This window comes from Anopheles merus, chromosome 3R (assembly GCF_017562075.2).
Source record: "Anopheles merus strain MAF chromosome 3R, AmerM5.1, whole genome shotgun sequence".
Taxonomy (NCBI): domain Eukaryota; kingdom Metazoa; phylum Arthropoda; class Insecta; order Diptera; family Culicidae; genus Anopheles; species Anopheles merus.
Genome location: NC_054084.1, coordinates 42,203,962 through 42,224,485, shown reverse-complemented (window position 1 = coordinate 42,224,485; position 20,524 = coordinate 42,203,962). Strand labels below are relative to the sequence as shown.

The 20,524-nt window shown below is 41.7% G+C and overlaps 1 protein-coding gene across 4 annotated transcripts in view; it reads left to right on the top strand.

Moving 5' to 3' along the window:
• Window positions 1-20,524, top strand: part of LOC121596097 (ATP-binding cassette sub-family C member Sur) — an 85,042-nt gene that overhangs the window by 27,997 nt on the left and 36,521 nt on the right. For all 4 annotated transcript variants that reach the window (XM_041920742.1, XM_041920739.1, XM_041920740.1 and 1 more), the window contains 4 exons: window positions 6,806-7,036; window positions 12,141-13,322; window positions 17,977-18,114; window positions 18,806-18,968. In XM_041920742.1, the coding sequence (XP_041776676.1) occupies window positions 6,806-7,036; window positions 12,141-13,322; window positions 17,977-18,114; window positions 18,806-18,968 (1,714 nt within the window). The remainder of the gene's footprint in view (window positions 1-6,805; window positions 7,037-12,140; window positions 13,323-17,976; window positions 18,115-18,805; window positions 18,969-20,524) is intronic.

Here is a 20,524-nt window from a genome sequence, read left to right as displayed (position 1 = left end):
AACATTCATAAAATAATACTCATCATAATTATGGTCCGCGAAATGAGATTATGAATCAAAATAGCCCGGATAAAGCATGCTTAACACCTTCACTTAACCCTTTAAGCGTAAAAAAGAGTTAAGCAGCTTACCGTTCAAAGTTAAACATAATCGGCTTAAACATTTGTGTGGCTGTTGCATTGACACCTAAACAGTTTAACGAAATTGCCACCGTTTTTGTCGCTTGCTTGTATGGCAAGAGCCTACGCCATACCGAGGGATTAAAACGCAAACACAAGCACACAAGCAGGCGCATCATTCTTTTACGCTACGATCGATTAGAAAAGGGGTTGACACCATATATTTCAGTGCCGGTTATGCTTTTCTTACTCTGTGCAGCACATGCAATCAGCCGAAAGGATGGTAAAGCACGGCTGCAATTAATGGCAATAATTAACAGGTGCATTGGTAGTTGGTATTTAATTTAGTGTTCACCAAAAGGTAAATGCAAAATTCCGTTGCCACCCCCAAACGGTGTGCTTTAAATATTACCACTACACAACAATAAAACAAGCGATTCACCCGTCTGCAACGTGATCGGGCCATGGGTCACGAATTAAACCAACAACTGGATTGTTGTTGGGTGTGCACAAAATAAAAACACGTGCCCCACTGCCTTTATCTCACTCACTGGTACGTTTGTCCATCTTTGTGCTGCAGGACAATTAGCATACATTTAGCATAATTTGTTTTGTTTTTTTTTTATATGAAGCGTACAGAGCCCTTTTGGAAATTGTTGTTTCTCCCTTTCCTTCCATCCTCGCCAGTCCCCATGCAAATTGAAACGTGCATAGGGTGGGCAGTTGTCGGGAGCAATGGGAGTGCAAAGGAGGCGGGAAACGTGCACTGCACCGGGTATAGAAAATGTCATAAATTTCGTGGAATTTATATCGTTCTGACAGCGCTCACGCGGTGGTCTAGACACGATCAGCGCGTTCCATCCTTGGTGGATGGTTCGGGTTGTTGGCGCTGGAAAGGGGTTTGGTGTGGTTTGATATGGCGCATTTTTCGCTTTGCTTATTACTCGGAACAGCGAACTTTTTTCCGTGCTGAGTGTGCCATGATCTTTTTTTATCTCTCCCTCTCGCTCGCTCTCTTTATCTGCGTGTTTGTGCTATTTTCTACCGAAAGCTCAGTGACACCATCATAGTATGCATTTGTTTCGACACGCCACACTGTGTTGCTGGAAAAAGAGCAAAAAAAAGATCTCCCGCAACACAGCATCAAAGTAAATATTGCACGGTGCATACCATTACGGTGTTTGAAAATCCCTCGTTTTGGGAATGAAGCATTGGAAGGAGCGAGAGAGGCAGAGTCTTTTTTCATACCACATAACACTGCTGATCTGTGTACCGTCGTTCTGTGTGACAGGTCCGTGCGGTCACACCGTCAGTATGCAATCGGGCACATTTTCATCGCTCACCCGTCGGCGTGTGCGTCTAACATTCCAGGCACGAGCTTGAGCTGGTGCTGTTTCGTGTAGAAATGAACCTCCGCCTGACACATTCCCTTCACTGTTGAGCATTTTCTGAAACTTCATAGTTCGATTCCCCGTTGTATCCTAGCGTGGGAAAATAGAAGACCGCTTTTCGGGAGGAGGGTTTTGGGAAGGTAGTGGCCGGTTAGTGCCGCTTGGTGTAGGTGAGAAAAACACGTGCACTAGTTAACGGGAAGTTTTGGGGAATCGCGCCTTCCAACACTCTATTGGGGTAGTTCCCCTCGCAAAATACACGCAACGATTGTGAAGCGCTGTGCCGCAAACCTGTAACATTACTGCATGCTCGAGCCCTATTTTCCATCCCGTTCCCGGTGGACAGTTTAAATTTCATGTGTTCGCTGACCGCTTAAACGTACAGCCCTTGCTATTCGCAGGGACGCACGGTCAATGGTGTGTGTAAACGAAGGGGAGGAAAATTTAGTTCATAATTATAATTAGATTGGCGTACATAAAAAGTTTGCACGTTGGGGAGCGCCCTTTCGCTTCTTGCCATTCCAGCGGCAAAACTACACTGCGACACGACGACAGCATATCCAGCAGTGCACAAACATGGGGAGAAGGAGCGAGTAAAGTTTGCACCAGCAATGTCACGACAGTTTGCCTGTTTCTGTAACTATCCATCCGATCTGCTCTGGTGTGCTGGGGCAATAGTTCCCCATAATGGAGCACAATTAGTTGGTGTAGTAATTTTCGGCAGGGATTAACTGAATTACCGGCTAGCTATCTCACTGAAGTGGATGTTGTTGGTGCACAGAGTGTTAGAATTGTCGTTCGGTCTGGGATGCTGCTGTGCATGCCAGGTAGATGATGGCAGAAGGAATTAGAAACCGAAATGATGTAATGTGTTTATCGTCCCTTTCTCAGTGGGGCGAAGCTTTTGCAAGGTGGGAAAGCTTACCCGTTCCGCTTCAAGTGGGAAAGATTTCCACTTAGAACGGTGATTGATATTATTTACCTGACGCACAAGTTTCGCTGTAGCCGGGACGGTCGTGAGGCTTCATCCCTTTCGAGAACGGTACGCGCTGCGCTAAACGCCTGAAAGTATGCCGTCCACGTAGCACGGTAGCAATAATGTGGCTTAAAAAGAGTTTGCTGCTTAAAACATTGCTGGTACCGACGCAAAGCACTAAAGAACACTACTATGTACACGTTTAGTTTAGCTCGCTTAGAGTGTGCGGAAGTTTTTGATTTTCTTTTCGTTTATTTTTTAATTAAATTTAATAAACAAAATTACTCAAGAAATGCGGCAGCCGTGTGTTCTGCGGAAACTAGTAGTGTCCAAGCTGCAAGGTAAGGAAAGACTCCGGCAGCTCTTTCTCGTTAGTGGCCAAACTTTACCCTCCCTGTCAAGTGGAAGAGGAAAGTTTGTGTTCGTTAGCAAGTTTTGCCAGGCTTTTCGGGCCCCTTTGCTCTTTGGCCACTCTCGGAAGGTCTTTTACCGGGGCCATGAAGCATGCATCTTGAAGGAAGAATTTAGAGGTTACAAAAGATGGCCTGCGTGGTGGAGGGTGTTGTTGTCTTAACGGTGTGAATAATAAATAAATGATGTAGCTGGTGGACACATTTCTTAGAATTATTTCACCCCTTAACTGATCGATGTACAGTTTGTCCTTTCCAGTGCTTATTATTATTTGCGCATTTTGCGTCACGTTGCTGCACTACGGTTGCATAATAATCAGCGCTCTTTCAGCAATTAGTGGCAACTAGGCACACTAACCATCTACAAACTTGCATACATAAACAGCCATTCCTGCAAGCCGTAAGCTATCAAAAATGGGCCCTTTGCACTGATCTGATCGTTGGGTGTGGGATGTGGGGTTAATGTTTGCAAAATGATTCCAACCCGACACATGTAACAACAGTAGCACAGCATCCTCACACGAGCACTGACGGCCCTTTTGCCCGTAGCCAGTCAATCAGCAAAAGGGCGTGTGGCAGAAAACATAAACAAATCGGCCGGTACACGTTCTGGTGCGTTTGCATAAACTTTGCGGTTTTTGTTGCGGTTGCTGTAAAATCGATTCCACCCAACAAAAAAAAATCGCCTCAAACCGCGCGTTACAAACATTTCACGGTCATGTTCATGAAGCTTCACCGAGAAAGGGATATGCGTGTGTGTGTTAGCGGCATTGGCTTTTGATTGTATGTAAATTGCGCTGTGTGCAGTGATCGATGTGGTTGAGAAAAGAAGACACGCGTGGTGGATGACAGCATAGCATAGCATAACAGCGGGTTGGTTCTCAGTATGACAAACACGTTTTTAAAATTCAAAGTGAGCACAGAACAATGGGACGGGGCAAACCCATCCCAGCGGTATGAATATGCGTAAACTAACTTGCGTACCGGCTATGAAATGCGATTGAACATAGCGAAGCTTTGCAGAAAAAATAACCTGCTATCGCTAGATGAAATATCGATATATTAACAGCATAAATCAATGCTTGTTTTATCGAGCGCCATGGTTCAGGATTGTAGTAAGCAAGGGTATTGGGGAAGGTGAGAGAGAGAGAGAGAGAGAGAGAGAGAGAGAGAGAAAGAGAGAGCGATAGTGAAAGATGGAAAGCAAAAGACAGCAAATGGTACCGCAATTACCCTGAAACCGTTCGCAAAATGTTGACAAATGTGTCGGCAAATGCGTGATGAAATTTTTCACCCGTAAGCGTTTGTAATTGAGCGTTCCACTGAAACGGAAACGGATCAAAATGGAGGACTCATCTAGGAGGGAGTGGGAAGGGAAGGAGGAGTGGAAGGCAGTGGCAGAGGTATGTTTTATGTCGTCGATAATCTGGTTAGCCGGTTCCGGTCGCAAGTTTTCACATGCGTGTTTCGATTGATGCTGGTGGTGACACACGTACATTCACACACGAGTGGGGGTGTTTTTCCAGTTTTTTCCACCTCCTGATGTTGATGAAAATTTTAGAGTGAGAATTTACAAAAAGAAGCTTTTTGTATGCATGGTTTATTGCGGTAGAAGAAGACCGCATTTACATAAACTTTGCGGGTGGCATTACATGAAAGGATGGATTTTTTTTTTACAAAAATGGGGAACAAAGTTTGTGATGTTATGATATACTGATAATTATACTTTTTATTTTAATTTTCTTGTAATTATTTTAGCGATTATGTTTGTCAACATATTTTCGGGTGAGGGTCGGTGTGTTTTATTGGGAGTTTTTGTGCCATTTTAAAAGGAAATATAATAAATGTTTTCAATGGAAAAGAAACAAGTACGGTTCAAGAAATACTGGATTTGCATTTAGCTTTAATTCCATTATTAAAATTATCTTTATTATTATTATTATTATTATTATTATTATTATCATTTTGAGTATTATTTTTATTATTGTTATAATAATAATAATAATAATAATAATACTAATAATAATAATAATAATAATAATAATAATAATAATAATAATAATAATAATAATAATAATAATAATAACATTTGAATAGCCCGGGGTAGGTGAAAAGTTCCCAGCATATTGTTGAGAAATGACAAAATTAAGATAATATTAATAATAATAATAATTATTATTATTATTATAATCATTATTATCATTATTTTGTTGTTTTTATATAATTATTTTGATTATTTTTTTTAATTTTTTATTCAGGAGTAACGGTCCAAAAAGGCCGTATTATGTTTCTTATTATTGTTTTTATTTTTATTATTATTTATGTTTTTATTATTATTATTATCATTATTTAGGATAGAGCTTTGGCAGTATTTCTTAGAATAAGATACGGTAGATTGACCTTATCGATCATGATATTCCTAAAAGTTTCAGTAATAATATAGTATAGAAAAGTAACAATGCCTAGTAATGGACATATTGAAGGATATTTATTGAAGTGCATTACATAAATTCTACCGATAGTATACTCACCTTTTGCTCAATTAACAATGCTACACAACCATGTAACATAAACATCCAATTCCGTTGCGCACGATTTTGCAAAATCAATTCGCCACATACATACTACGACCGCTATTGTTCAGGATATGCTCCCACGGGACCGGGCAGCACTGATCGGCCAAAGCACAGCACAAGCTTTCCGACGTGCTGGCAAAATTAATGCCATATTTATTAATCATCGAAATCTGCTACTGCTACTTTCTTAGAAGCTCGCTTGGCAGAATGGCTGCTGTTCTGCCCCGTTCCGCCAAGACGACGTTCATCGTTTACGCAAGCCAAAAGAAGAAAGCGAGCCACCCAGTGTTACCCGGGTCCCTGGTGCTAACGAGGTGAAACGTCATGAATAAATTATCGATGCTGATTTGATCGAGTATCGGGTGGAGAAAACGGGAGACGATATGTGTGCAGAAAATGTAGGAAGGGAAGGAATCGTTTTCGATTATCAGAGGAAAGAGAAGAAACCCCTCCCTTCCTTCCCTGTATTATAACCTTCGATGATGGGAAAGGCCAGAGAGGAGCGATGTTTCTATTTTGTCCGGGATTTTCCGGTGCAAAAGTAGGAAAGAAACCCACAACAAAACGGTTATTTTTGAGCAGAAAGGATTTAAATGATGAATTTGTACGTGGAAGTCAACTCTAAGCTCTAACCCGAAAATGGGTATTTCATCGGATGATTAATAGTTCAAGAGGGGGGAAAAGGCAAAGAGCTTTTACACATTAGAGTTTTAAAGCTCTTTTTTCGTGTGACATTTTTTTGTGGCAGTCAAACGTATATACGAGTGGTTTATAAAAGTTTGCGAGGAAAAAAAAACACCTTCAAATAAATTATGTGAGTGCCAACCGTCAACATTCCTCTTTCATCACATGCGGGACAAATGGGAAGGCTAGAAAAAAAAAAACAACGAAGGTTCTTCTTGCTGAAGAACCTTTGACATTGCGGTAGGGCAAAAAGATGACAGCCCGAAATGGGTCCCGCAAATTCTGCCCCTGTCCCACATCCGGTCCGTCGATTGATGATCGTCATTCGATAGCAGACGAAGTAGGGTTCCTATTAATCATGCTATCGATTTCGACTTTAATAACTTTATTTCGTTCTTTCAGCGTTGAACGTCCATTTTGGACTCAGTTTTCTTGACGAACGGGGAAATGTGTCGAATTTTCCTTTTTCTTGTTCAGTTCACTAGCCTGGGTCTCATACTTGTTACGGAAAGAGAAAATTCCTGTTAACTTTTTTTTCTAATTCTTTTTCTAGTTCTCTCTTTCTTTCTTTCCTTTACGTTTGTTTTGTTTCTACTTTCTAACGTCCTTTTGTTTTTACATCTCCATCGCTACCATCGCATATCATCAGCAAAACACTGGACGCCGGCACGTTTCGTCGATAATGTCGAGCGAGAAAAAGCTCGGCTACAAGACGCCTCACTCGCCGTTCCTGTCGAAAGTCACTTTCCACTGGATCGTGCCGCTGCTGTGGCGCGGCTACCGGGAGCCGCTCGAGCTGGAGGATCTAGGCAACCTGCACGAGAAGGACACCAGTCGCTATCACTACGATCAGTTTCTGTTCATTTATCAAAGCTACAAGGTAAGTTTACCGCAGAGCGGACGCTTATGCTCGCTGGTGGGCAGGACCGGACGGATTACAGCAATAGGAACCGAAGGCAAAGGGACGATAGTTTTCAGTTTACGGTAGGAATTTTGGTCTTAGTTTTTTGCATATTCTGAAATTTGCAGCGTCCAGTCGCCCAGACAAGATTGGGAGCAGGATTTTATTGACGAGCTCGAACACAGAAAAAGGAAACCGTCGGTCGAAAGCTTTGATGGTGACTTTGACATTGTACGAAAGAGTGTGTGAAAGGGGTTTTAGCCTCTTATGGTTTGCGGGAAGCGAGAGTTTCATCTAGTAGCGTGTCGACCATAAATCAAGTATTGTGCGTGCAGGACGTATTTGAACAAGAGCGTGTGAGAAAACGAACTAGAGACGGAGACAGATTTTTCACTCACCAAACTAGCTACCGCAACTTGCTCAAAAGTAAAATAGAAGGCTAGGAAAAGATAGTTTTCCTTTGGCGTCTTTTGTCACCAGAAGAAATTTTCCATCTTCTTTGAAAAGCTCAACCGTGGAGTGGCGTTAGTTTTGAAGCACGAAAGTGTAGCCACTTTGGCGACAAGTTTACGTTCTTACGCTTTCCGAGGGTTCGGTTTACGGGCAACTTGCGGTGCGGCTGGGGGAGGCACACCGAAACGCTACGAAATGCTGCTTAAGTGTGAAATAATGACATGATTAATTATGCTGTGAAGGAGCGAACATAAAACAGGGAAAACAAGGGAAAACGATGTTCACTAGCCTGTTAGTTGCTGTCGTGGAATGAAAAAAGCTACTGGAGAGTGGAAGTTTGTAGTTTCATTTTGTCCCGCGGCTATGATAGTTTGTTTTTGTATATCGTAATTTCTTTTTGTTAAAAAAATCTATAGGAAAGGAAAAACGGGATCTGTTATTCTCTTTTTAGCTCGTATCTTCAAAGGATCGCTTTGTACGTGTTTTGCTGGTTTAATTGTAGTAAGTGAATAATAAACTAAGAAACAATATGCCGGCAGAGGAGGAGTAAGGAGGGATTAAATGACATAAAAAGAGAAGGGAAAGGATAAGTTAAAATAATTATGGAGATTATGCGGAGAGGGATTATGTGAGTTTATTAACAATTACGCTTACTGTGTACCAGAACCGACAGGATAATTCATTGTGTGACAGGAAATATTAGTAGGTAGTCATTGGTGGTGTTGAAAAATGACGCATCAAATTTAAGGTATGCGTCTTAATGGGATTTTTTTTTGCTATTAATCGCTCACGTGTGCACATTTTTATTGATGCATGGTGACCAATATGTTCCAATAAATCACTTTAATCTAGTTTATGTATTTATTCATTACTCTCATTACTTCATCCTCGATTTTGAGTTGATTTTGGTGTATTACATATGTATTTGTATAAAAACTATGATAGTTTTACAAATTTATCAGTGTTCCTGGATCGCACGATCCCACCCAACATGATTTGGCCAGCACCGAGACTAGATAATCCATGCTAGGAGACATCCTGACCCATTGTTGGTTGGATTCTCTCATGATTGAGCATTGCAATTACAACTCAGCGCTGCAATATCTCAGAACCGCTGAATGCATTTTGTGAAGCAACATTTATTTATTTAGTTTTATTTTATACCTTGTAATGGGCACTGAATTTACAGTATTTTAATAATTGAAATAACCAAAAACTGAAGAACAGAAGGCCGAAGAATTGAAAACTGAAGACTTAAGGTGAAACGCTTAAATCGTTGCCTAAGCAACGATCCAAAGCAGAATGGTTCTTTATTTTGACATTTATACGATTGCACAGTTGGTATGGCTATGATTAAACCCGCTAAATCGACACTATGGTCGTGTCAGAGGCCAAATTTTTACAGATACGGATACAATTTTTTTACGGATTTTACAGCTTCTTAATTTCGTTATGTTTTATTTGATTTTTTTATAACATTACATAACTGAACCTTGCCCTTGATTTTGATTTATTTTCTATCTTTAAAGGAAATGTTTAGAAAAAAAGATATTTGAAATCAAATCTTATATTCTTACGAGTTCAAAGTTCAAAAACTATTTAATATTTATAGTTTCAGAGTTCGACGTTCATCTCTCTTATCTAGTTCTCTTATCTAGCCATTAATACTAGTGTTAATACTTGTATTACTTCAACATTTTTTTGGTGATTGTACTGCAGATCAAAGTTTATCATGAGCGAACAGAAATATAATATATGTGATGTCCGTTTATCTTTCCCCCCACACAGGGATACCATTTAATCGCCGATTGTCCATCTACAGCTCTCTGCACTTTCATCGACACGAAACAATCCTTATCCGAGCGGCATTAGCGGTACTTGTGATGCTAATTGTGCGTGAATGTCGAACATGCTTTGACCCTTTTCATTTCCGGCGACAATTCACCGTATGAAGCATTTTAATGCAAGCATGATTCAGTGCTCAGTGCTTTTATAAACTGACGTCTGTGTGTAAGTGTGTGTGTGTGTTTTGTAGGCTTATCTCTTTCACTCCAGTTAGTTGCTAACGCGTTCCATGCTCAGTGCAATCATTAATTACTAGAAGGCGATAGCGGGTGAGTAGAACAAGCAGCCACTCTCACCACTGAAATAAACGACGGCAAACCCAAACAGACCAGGATTACATGAGCTGATAATTAATTCACTTTACCACTTTACCGGTGACCAAAATTTTGGGTGATCCCTTCGCTCGCTTCAGCAACTTGCGGTGCTGTACAGATTGAGCCAGTGGATTTGTAGTTCTCGTCAACAATGGAAGGCAAACTAAGCCGCGAAAGGGGGGGCGGAGAAGTTTTAAAAAGCGAGAAAGCATTTTTAGCACCCTCCAACCGTTGAAAGCCGAACAGACGAATGGGTTTGAATGGAAACAAAAAAGCATCTCTCACCAACACCGAATGTTGTGTCTCGAATGGGTGCCTCGAGGATGACGCGATAAGCTTTTTCTCGGTCATGCAAATCAAGCTTTTTTCGGGTCGGCTTTTGCTTTGTGCAACCCACCTCCTTCTTTCCTCTTGCAGGTATCCCATCCTATGTGACAGTATGGTCGGTCCTTTCTTATCTAGCTGCAGCGGGTAGGATTGAAATGATGCCGGGGTCCGGTACCGGAATCGAATTCGTTTATCCGCCTTGAGGTCCAATTATTTTTTCGCCCTTTGCTTGGTGGATTTTAGCTTTCGTTACGATGGACACAAGGGGCGCAACCAGAATCCGTTTAAGCAGGGACGCCCTGGTGTGTGCATGTGAGTGTTGGGTGTTGAGATAGCCGCTTGGAATTAGTATAGAATGGGCAAGCATGAAAAGGGTTTTATGTCGCAAGGTTTTTTTCCGCTCATCGCTCTCTTATTTAGGTTACTGTATCGCATGATCTTACCGGTTTCTTATGACATAAATCACTTGTTTGTGTGACGGCGTGCGGTCGAGATATTCATGCTGACCAAGAGGAATGGTTTAGGCTAGCAGCTTATTTTGTTTTGATCCGTTTCTTTTGGTAGGGGGTTGTCATGGTGACCTTGAATTAACATAAATAACAAATCATAATTTCGTAAAGAAATATTGACCAATTAGATTGCAAATGCCTAAGCAAATATGATACTAGAAAACATATTTTTAATTATAAAAGGCTTTGCAAAAGCCTTTCATGCAAAAAATAAACAAGACAGACTGTTTCTACTAAATACTACGTTCTTTCGGCAGGTGATGCATTTGCAATATGAGCTTACCTTTGCGATCCATCGATATTTGTTTAATTTGTGGCCAGTAATTTGAATTTTACACAAAAAGTACTGGACAGACTAGTTGGTGCATTAATTTAAATGGAGTTTTAACATAAGTTTAATATTTTAACACTCTTAGCGCTGGCATTCTGCACTGGCTTTCTGCGGAGAGCACAGTACAGGGTAAGAGAGCGGTTGCTGCTGATTGCTGCTGAAAGAACAATCGCAGAGAAGGAGAGTGAAAAAAACCCGTGGATCGAAAACGATCCACGCAGAACCCAGAGTGTTAACAGTTTAAGCGACGCACCATACGAATTCGCATGACGCATGAGCTTACCGCTCAGGTTTGTATCTGACGGTCAGTGATTCTCTTGGGAATTAAAGAGGTAGGAAAGAGAGAACAAGAACGACAAGTGCTACGCCGCTTATTGGAATGAAACAAAAGAGTGATTACAATCGCACGAGGAATTGGCGCTTTCATCGCTCACTTGCCATGCACTACATGCTCACATGAAAATCTGTTATGCCAACCCGGCGGTCAAAATGTTAAAGGAAAAGTAAAAATTACCGCCTAATTAAAAAAGAGACGCATGGTGTTTTATGGAACGAAGTTATTGATAATGGAGACGCATGGTATTTCACATAATTGAAATGATTTCGGTGGAGACGCATGGTGTTTCATGAGAGGAGCAAATTGTGGTGCGGCAAGGTATTTTTTTGCTTTTTTATAGACACTTTGAGCCGATTGGCCTCACTCGCCTCTTTTAATCGGTTGATTAAATCTAAAACTAAAAATCTAACATTCTTATTTGCAGGCTATTTGTGGCTTGCAAATACCTAGTCTCGATTTACTGAAAGCTATCCGTTGATTTTATTTAGAATGTTTAATGTTTTACTTGTTAACCGCAAGGTGTATGTGGACATGTAAGATTTACTTAAAAAATGCGATACTCATTTATATTTTTGGTAATTTCATGCCCGAATGAAAAAAAATGATGGAAAATAAGTTATTGAAGTTACTTTAAACATTTGATCATCAATACTGAAATCATTTGATTTAAAACAATAGCATGCAGCAATATTTTGATTTTTCCGGTGTAAAAACACCCAGACCCTGGAAAAACTCCAAAATCCGTCTTTATCTGGGATACTTTTTTCTTACACCCCTTCATTCTATCCATTCTTTCGTTTACATCCATCAAAGGATTTAAAGCATAGTACAACACCGTACACCTGAGCACCTTGCTCGTCCAACAGATGTGACTTTTCGAACGCTCCTGCCCGGTACCAAATTGCTGCCGAATGCAATTAATCTTTCTTAACGTTTTCGTTTCATTCTTTTCCAATCCTTTCGCTAGAGCACTCGAGCCTCCCTGTGGCGCTGCTACGTCCGGAACGGGTGGCGGATGTTCCTGCTCGGCGGGCTTCTTAAGCTGGCGGGCGATTTGTGCGCCCTGGTCGGCCCACTTTGCATTTCCAATATTGTCGATTACATTGCCGCCCAGTCGCTGGAGGCCACGGCGTCGGGCGTCACCGAAACGCGTCCGGCAGCGTCGCTAATTTTGGCCAATGAGACAGCGCACTGGGACGCCAGCCAAAACTTGTCCGCCGCCGCCGGCAGCTTTGCCAAATCAAATCAATCACCTGCGGCGACAGCCAGCGGCACTGGAAATGGCGTCGAAATGGATGGCTTCGAAGCGCTCACCCTTACCTGGGCGTCCCTGTTCGCTAATGGATGGATCGTGTGCGTGCTCGTGCTGGTGGCATCGCTCGCCCAGGGAACCCTTTCCCAGGCGAGCACTCACCTGATGGACGAGGAAGGCATTCGGCTGAAAAATGCTCTCCAAGGGCTGGTGTACCGGAAAACGTTGCTGCTCAGCACGAGCTGTTTTCACCCGGTGGTGGAAAAACTTCCCACGCGCACCACCGGAACAGCCCGGAGTGAGCCGCACCGGCAAGCACGGGAAGGGGCTGGCCACCCGCAACAAAGCAAACCGCAGCGAAGAAACAGCCCCGGGGCAGAAGCAAATGAACGCCACCGGGAGCGTACGGATGAGAACAATGTCAACAGGCGTGCAGCAACGGCAACAGCAGCAGCAGCTGCAACCGAATTGGACACGGAAGCGATCGAACATAAAACATCGGTTGCAAACAGCGCACAGATGGGCGAGGAGGCGCGTGATGAACGACGGCGGCCACCAAATGCAACGAACGGCGATCAAGTTCAACAGCTCAACGGGCGCACGGGCGGGGAACGATTGTCCTGGGAGGGCGACAGCGTTGCGGAGCGCTTGATTTGTGATGCTCGGGAAAAGACACCACAACCGGCGGAAGAACCAGCGTCCGGAAATGCGTCATCATCATCGTCATCCGGCGGTGCAGCAGCAGCAGTAGCCAGCGCATCGGAACGAAGGGAAAAGCTACCAGCGCCAAACTTTGCGCACGATGCTGGCACCATAACCAACCTAATGTCGGACGATGCGTTCAACGTGATGTCGTTCGTGAAGATGGTACACTATGTGTGGGCCATTCCGCTGAAGGTAAGTGTGTATGTGCGTGTGTGTGCGCGGGTTTGTTTTCAAGTGTCCTCCTGCGTGATGGGGTAAATGAATCGCCGTGGGGAGTTTATGGTGGGACCGCTTTTCCGGGGTCAGGTTTGCGTTGTAGATTTTTGGCGTACAGCGTCGGGCGCGCACAACCTTCCAAAAGCGGCTACAATTCCTATCAATGTTACAAGCTGCTGATGCCTTTCAAATAGAGGCCAACGTTTATGATGGTGTTTATTTTGCTGGCAACGCATCAGTCTTTGTTGGCATCGGTTGTTGTCTGCATTACTACAACCGGGTGCGATATCGGTGACACGGAGAGAAGGGAGCAGTGTTGGGTGCTCGCGGTTTAAAAGGTAGACTTTTAGAGAAAATGGAATGTTCAGTGGCATCCATTTAAGTGCTTTGTAAATGTAGCATTTAATTTTGTGAATGCACGTTTTACTGAGTAGGTGTGAAAGCGTTTGTTTCTATTTCATTAAATTACTTGGTTTTGGTGCTTCAATATCGAATGTTTAAACATACTGCATTTTTATTTTATATCTGTTTCTGCCTTGGCCAACTGTATCAGTGACAGTGTCTCAAAGACTAGCGCGATCTTCTAAGAGCTTTCGAAGTAAACAATCTTAACTTATCTTTTTAAATGTAATTTGCATTGACTACCACAAACGTTAAATTTCTTATTGATCCTCAGCATTATGCGTGCGTGAAACACACTCACGTGCGGAAGTACATCTTCACAATAACCGTAAATTGTTTTCCGTCTCCCATAGGCACCATTTTCGATAAACTACTGCACTAATTCACTTTCGGTTGGCTCAACCGCGTTCGGCAGCTCAGCCGTCTACCACACAATCCGGTTATTATTGTTGTGCTTTTAACGTGATCTTTTTTTGTTTTGTTTTAAATATCTGCATCGAATCTCACACGCACACTACCACCACTGGCGGAATGTATCATAAAATTTCATTAAAAACTGCCAACGATGCAACGCTGTGCTTGCAAGTGGTCGTCGCTGGTACAGCTGTGATAACAAACCGATCGTCAAGGACACTGGTGCCCGTGGGCGAAAAAGGGGACAGTGTGACCTCACCCACCTGGTGATTAAATTCAATTATTCCGATTTCATGTGCGAGACCAGGTTGACCAGGTTTTGTTTGGAAGTGAAAATTTGTGCAGCGATACATACTGTTTGTAGCCTTTGTTGTGTTGGTGTTGGTGAAGTGATTTGGTGTCGCCTATTTTAATGCATTCGATGAGCAGCGCGCAAGGTGCGGAAGTGAAAGCGCGCAGCTTTTTTCGGGTAGTTATTTTTCCCGATAAACAACACTGTTACGGAATGAGAAGCAGGGGACAGAAAGAGAGAGAGAGACAGAAAAAACATGACCCTTTTCACGGTTAAGTTGAACTGGCAATATAATTGGTTTAATTGCAAACAATAACAGGGTAGCCAGGTGGTTTTAAAGGCCATCCTTTGTGTGGCCGGCAGCACGTTTAATTGATATCACTAACGAGATGGAGCGCGATTTAAGTGATTGAATTGAAAGGGATACCAATTTTGAATTTCATCAAAACCGATAGTATTGTTTTCACGTGCAAGGCTGTTTGACGGTATGAGCTTTTCTGTGTATAAAACTGATCAGTTATATTCTAACGCTTCGTTCAAAATGAGATAAATACACGATGTCTAAAAAAATGCAAACATCTTTAAATTTCAATAATTGAGTAATATGTGTTCCTTAACGTTGTTGGTTCAGCGATCTTGAATTTGTTTAGCTAAAGATGGTAGATCAGAGACAGCTTATAGTTTATTCATAGAAGTAAGCAATCAAAATATTTTTTTCGCTTTGACAATAACTCATTTAACTTTAACTTCTTATAACAAGTATCTCTTATCATGAGTTTTTCGCATAACGAGCAGATCCAAATACTCAAGCAAAATCTCGCATAACGAGCAACCACTTACGGTCCTAGAATTATTTATTTAACTTATCATACAAATTATAATGCAAAGAGCAGCCCGCAAGACGAGTTTTTCGCATAATGAGTGAGCCGCTGGAACGGATTAAACTCGTCATGAGGGGTGCCACAGTATATTATTGAATTGTTAAATTAAAACATAAAAACGAACTTATAACCTCATACAATATTGTCAGTGTCATATAAATCTTAATAAATAATGCTAATTTGTTCTCTCGAGACTTTATAATTCTTGAGATTGACTATTTTGATACATGCGCTTCATGGGGCCAAATCGGAATAAACCGCGTCTCCACTGCGTATAATTGTTTATCCTGCTATCAAAAGTAATTGATAATAAAGGCCATTTGTAGTGGTTTATGGCAGGCCTAGACCAAAAATGATTGTTGCGCTAAACCAAATAAGAATAATAAGTTGATGCTGGATCCCAAGCAGTCGATGTTAAAGGAATACATTTGAAAGCCATGTAAAAGCATCTTGTTGATTATAATCATTCATTTATTTATGGTATTAAAAATCATTTCCATGTTTTGAACCACTCCAGGATACACCACGTTCAAGAAAAAATAGTTAAAATTTCAATACTGTTTCAAGCTCAACTTCCTGCTTTGGATTTACTTAAATCAGAACGGCACACTGTAACGAAAAAGCAAACGAGCGCTCGACGGTTTCAACTCATCCGTGTCCTTCCACACTAATTTCCATGCGGGCTGGTCCGATGGAAACGTTGCATCAACGTTCCCCAATCACTTTGGCACCAAGCCACCGGCACACGGATGGTATGTTAATAATCTTGCCAACCGTTTCTTCTGGTGTATTGATCCCAGTAACCGCTTCGCCAACCGACGAAAGCTGCTGGTACGAGCTTTCCGAGCGATGGAGGTGGGACTATGTTTATTCGTATTTAATTTGTCACTGTATGGAACAAGCGGGTGTAGGGCACAAGGTCATAGAGTGTGTGGAGGGCATAATTAGGATTGAAGCGAAACTTTTTCCTTCCAACCAGCCAAGCATCATCGTAAGGCTTCGGAAGTTTTCCAATGAATGTTTTACTACCGCTAAGATGACCGGCAGCAGTTAGTGAGGAAGCATAATAGCGTTTATGCCGCCCATTAACATTCCACCCGGTGTAAGGCCATCGGGTCTGGGCCATTTGGTGCAGGTGCAGCACCCGTCTTCTGCCCCACTAGCAAAGTTGCTGATTGTTGTTGTGTAAATAATGCCGAGCGCGTGCGGCACCTGCAGTGAATGTTGCCTTCTTTCCGTTTCTTTCTTTTTTGGTTCACGCGACAGTTTCAACACTTTAAAGGTTAATAGGCACACAGCCATTAAAAGTTATCGGCTGCGGAGTGGTGAGTTAAAACTTTGGCTTAGAAGTGATCAAGAATAATGTGTTAATTTAATCTTATTTAAATACAGACAGAACGTTCTTACCTACTACAGGCAGGCTAAAGTGGAGTCAACGCAAAAAAAGACGAAGTGCTACGAAAAATGGCAGAGCAAAAATGAATATTCAATATCGTAAGCCACTTCTTCCGTTTGAATGACACATTTCGTTGTCACCGTTTCTAGGTTCTGTAATTAGAAGCTTTTCTTTGCCTTCACCCACAGTCATCACTGGCCCCAAGCACGGAAGTAAAAAAGGTAAAAAGTAGGTCAGCGGGAGTGAGATAATTTGAAATTACAAATTACTCGCTGACATTGAAGTGACTCGTGCAGCGGTCCACCCTCTAGTCAGCAGTTGCTGTAGCAATTTAGGGCCGGGGGAGGGGGGGGGGTTGAGTAGTGAAAATGAAAAGGAAGAAGCAACTTACTTGCAGTAAGACTTTCTTCTTCAAGTTTCGCGTAAGAATTTCTTCTTTAAGTTTTGGTCAGTGGCGAGAGATTCAAAGCTTATAGCGAGAAACTAGCTAAGCGTTTTTCTTATTTCCATTTACTATGGTTGTTGCTGGTGACGATGAACAGCTGTGAGGGATTTCTCTCTCTCTCTCTCTCTCTCTTTCTCTCTCTGTCCCTCTCTCTCTCTCACTCTCTCTCCCTGTTTTTCCCTCACACTATCGTGTTATTATTGTTATGTTTTTTCGGGTTAATAAGGAAATTTTCCAACACTGTTCCGCGGGTCGAAGAAATGAAGACCACTGAGAAGAACGCAATTGGCAGCGGTTTTTTGTGTGTAAGTGTGTTTGTAGAATATCGTCTTAAGTGCACTTGCTCAAATGACACTGAAAATAATGGTGATAATGATGGTGATGATGATGGCTCAGACGATCGTACAGCAACAAAGTCTGACGGTGATGGCATTTGAAGCACCGACCAACCGCTTCTTCTGTTAGTAAAAAAGAACCCTCTTCGGCATCATTCATTCCGGTAGCGCACGGTGGTAATGAGTAGAAACAATTTTCAATTCATTACCCTACGGGCACGATAACCGCTTGCTGTGCCCCTGCGTGGAATGGTAGCCACCCCTTGCCCTTGATATCAACTCTTGCTATGATTTCCTGTCCTCCCTTCCTATTTACTTTCACTAGCTAGCAAAGAAACCCGGCGTTACTTCGGGGTGGCTCAGCAGCCCCGTTCACCGTCGTACGCGGGCAGCAGCTCTCCGTGTGTCTTTTTTCTTCTTTTCTTGTGTTTCTATAATTACTTCTTTCCTCCATTTTCTTACTAGATTGCCGTCGTAATGTACCTGCTCTATCGTCAGCTGGGGATTAGTACGGTAATTGGATCGGTCGTTTGCATCGTCACGATGACACCGTTGCAGCTGCTGATCGGTAAGCTGATGGCTGCCAACTCGAAGAAAGTCTCGGTATGTATTGGTTGGGATCGGTCAGGGGGGTTTATGTTGCTGATGGGCGAGCTTTTGTTGTCAAAGTATTAATTCATTATTTTACGAACGGTTCGGTTGTTCATATCAATAAAGATACGGTTTGTATTGATCAGAAACACATTTTATTAAACACATCGAAACGAATAAACGGAAACAATTAAGAAAGTTCCTGTTTTTAAAAGGGTAGATTCAACGTTTGAAAACATACTATTTTATCAAAATTTAAATTCCATTGAATCCACCAGGAAGAACATTCCCATTAAAATTAATTCACACTAAGATACACACTCTGGTGGAATGATTTTCCCCAGATTTAACGTTTTTTGCAACCCACTGCTCATATAAGGATCGTTCGTTTGCCCTTTTATCAGTTTTGCATACAATTTTCCACCTTTCAGCGTGGAAAATGGGTACAGAGGTGAAATCTTTTGTGAGCCAGAAATTCACAGAGCCATAAAGCAGTTCTGTTCACATTTAAGCTTCGTGCCATTTTAAATTTCTCCACCACTGGGGTTGCTGTGCTAGGTGCAACTCCAGCAAGAATCACTATTGCCGGTAACAGCTTCTCCTGCTACCAGAGTTGCTTCCAATTTCGGCGAAGTACCTGATCTCTGATTTTCCCTATCTGTTTTCTCGTTTTCTTCCATTCATTCAAATGCTCCACCTCCAGGAATGCACCGACGAGCGGTTACGGCGCATCAACGAGGTACTGCTGGGGATAAAATTAATTAAACTGAACGCATGGGAGACCGTATTCAAAGATAAAATTTCGCAAGCCCGCCAGCAGGAGCTACGCCACCTCGACCTCGACTCAATCTACTGGACATTAATGAGTAAGTAGTAGGAGTATCCCTTCGTCTGGCACGACTTGTGTGCGGCACTAAAACGAATGGAGCGTGAGAGAGATCGGGGAGGGCGTGTGTGATGTGTTTTATCAGCAGGATCAGTATAGGGAAGCGAGCTTAAATGAACAAAAACAAGCTATCAGGCCAAAAAAAAGTGACTGAAAAGTTTCCTTTTTCTTCTTTCCATGAAACAGGTAAGGCGGTATGTGGAATTGTGTGTTTTTTTATTCATATAAATAACAGCAATCCTTTTGTAGCTGTTTTCACGCATCATTCCATTTTGGAAATAAAGATCTTCGTCTTTGAAGGCTACGAGACACTTTTTTACAGTAGCTGTAAAGCAAAAAGGATTTGAAAATGTAAACCCCGAATGTTTCTTGAAGTTGTGTCAGCCTGGGCCAGTGCTACATTCATCAACAGGGCTGTGTTTTCTATTCGTAATAGACAGTTTTGTTCCACCATATGGATCCACTCCAAGGTAGAATTTTCGCATTTTTAAGCAAGAATTATAACAATAAACTGTACATTATAGAGGTTTTCATGTTGCTGGAATTGGGGAGATGTTTCTATGTGTGTGCTTAGACATAAAAAGCGAAAAAACCGCACAAAATAAGTTAATTGCGATATAAACACCCAAGAGCCACGATTTATAGAGAACACAGAAAAAAACTATTTTTTGGTGCACTGTCAGTCATTCACTTTGCATTCTTATTTATTGGTTAGAGCGCCAGTTTTTAACACACGCACTGAAAACATAAATAAAACATTAATATTTATCCAGCAATCAGTTAAAACTGAGCTTTGTAAGATATTTTCAAAACTTAAAATTGATCAGAATTGATTAAACCCAGTATATGCTTATTGGATTGCAAAATAGTTCTACTGCAAAACCATTGTTTGAAGAAAAGACGCTTACAGAGTTGTGGATAATGATTAGCGATTTGTTTCCTAATATTGCGTGTAACGGCTATGCAAACTTTGTCGCTGTTCATATCCAACGATCTACAGCACCTACCATGACTATATTCTTTTGTCAGATAATGTTCACTCCTTTGGTTTAAGGGCCCAGAATTGACAAAACTCTTGGATTAGCCCTGGAATAAACCGTATGGTAGGATGAAGTTCATGTGCTTGTTATTGTCATTGTTAGTTAATTTATTTCTATTTTTATAAAAAATGAGAAAAATATTTACGATTCTATCATACATTTGCATACAGCAAAAAAGTGAGTGCTTCAGTAGAAAGTTATCGCATAGATGAGCTAACCTTATCGAATACAAAATAAAAGTGTACGTTAAACTATTTTTTGGCCTAAAACATAGGCTGAATTCCTTTAGATTGTTGGTCAAATGAGACACGCATAAACTATATACGGTTTTAAAAAGGTTCTACCATAAATTGGCATGTTATTGAAAGCTCCCTTCCAGCAATCATTATTATCACGGATAAATGTATGCACAAAAAAACCCAAACGGCATTACAACATCCTGTTTGTTACGATGATTTCTTTCTAATAGCTTGACCCTAACAAACAAATGCAACGA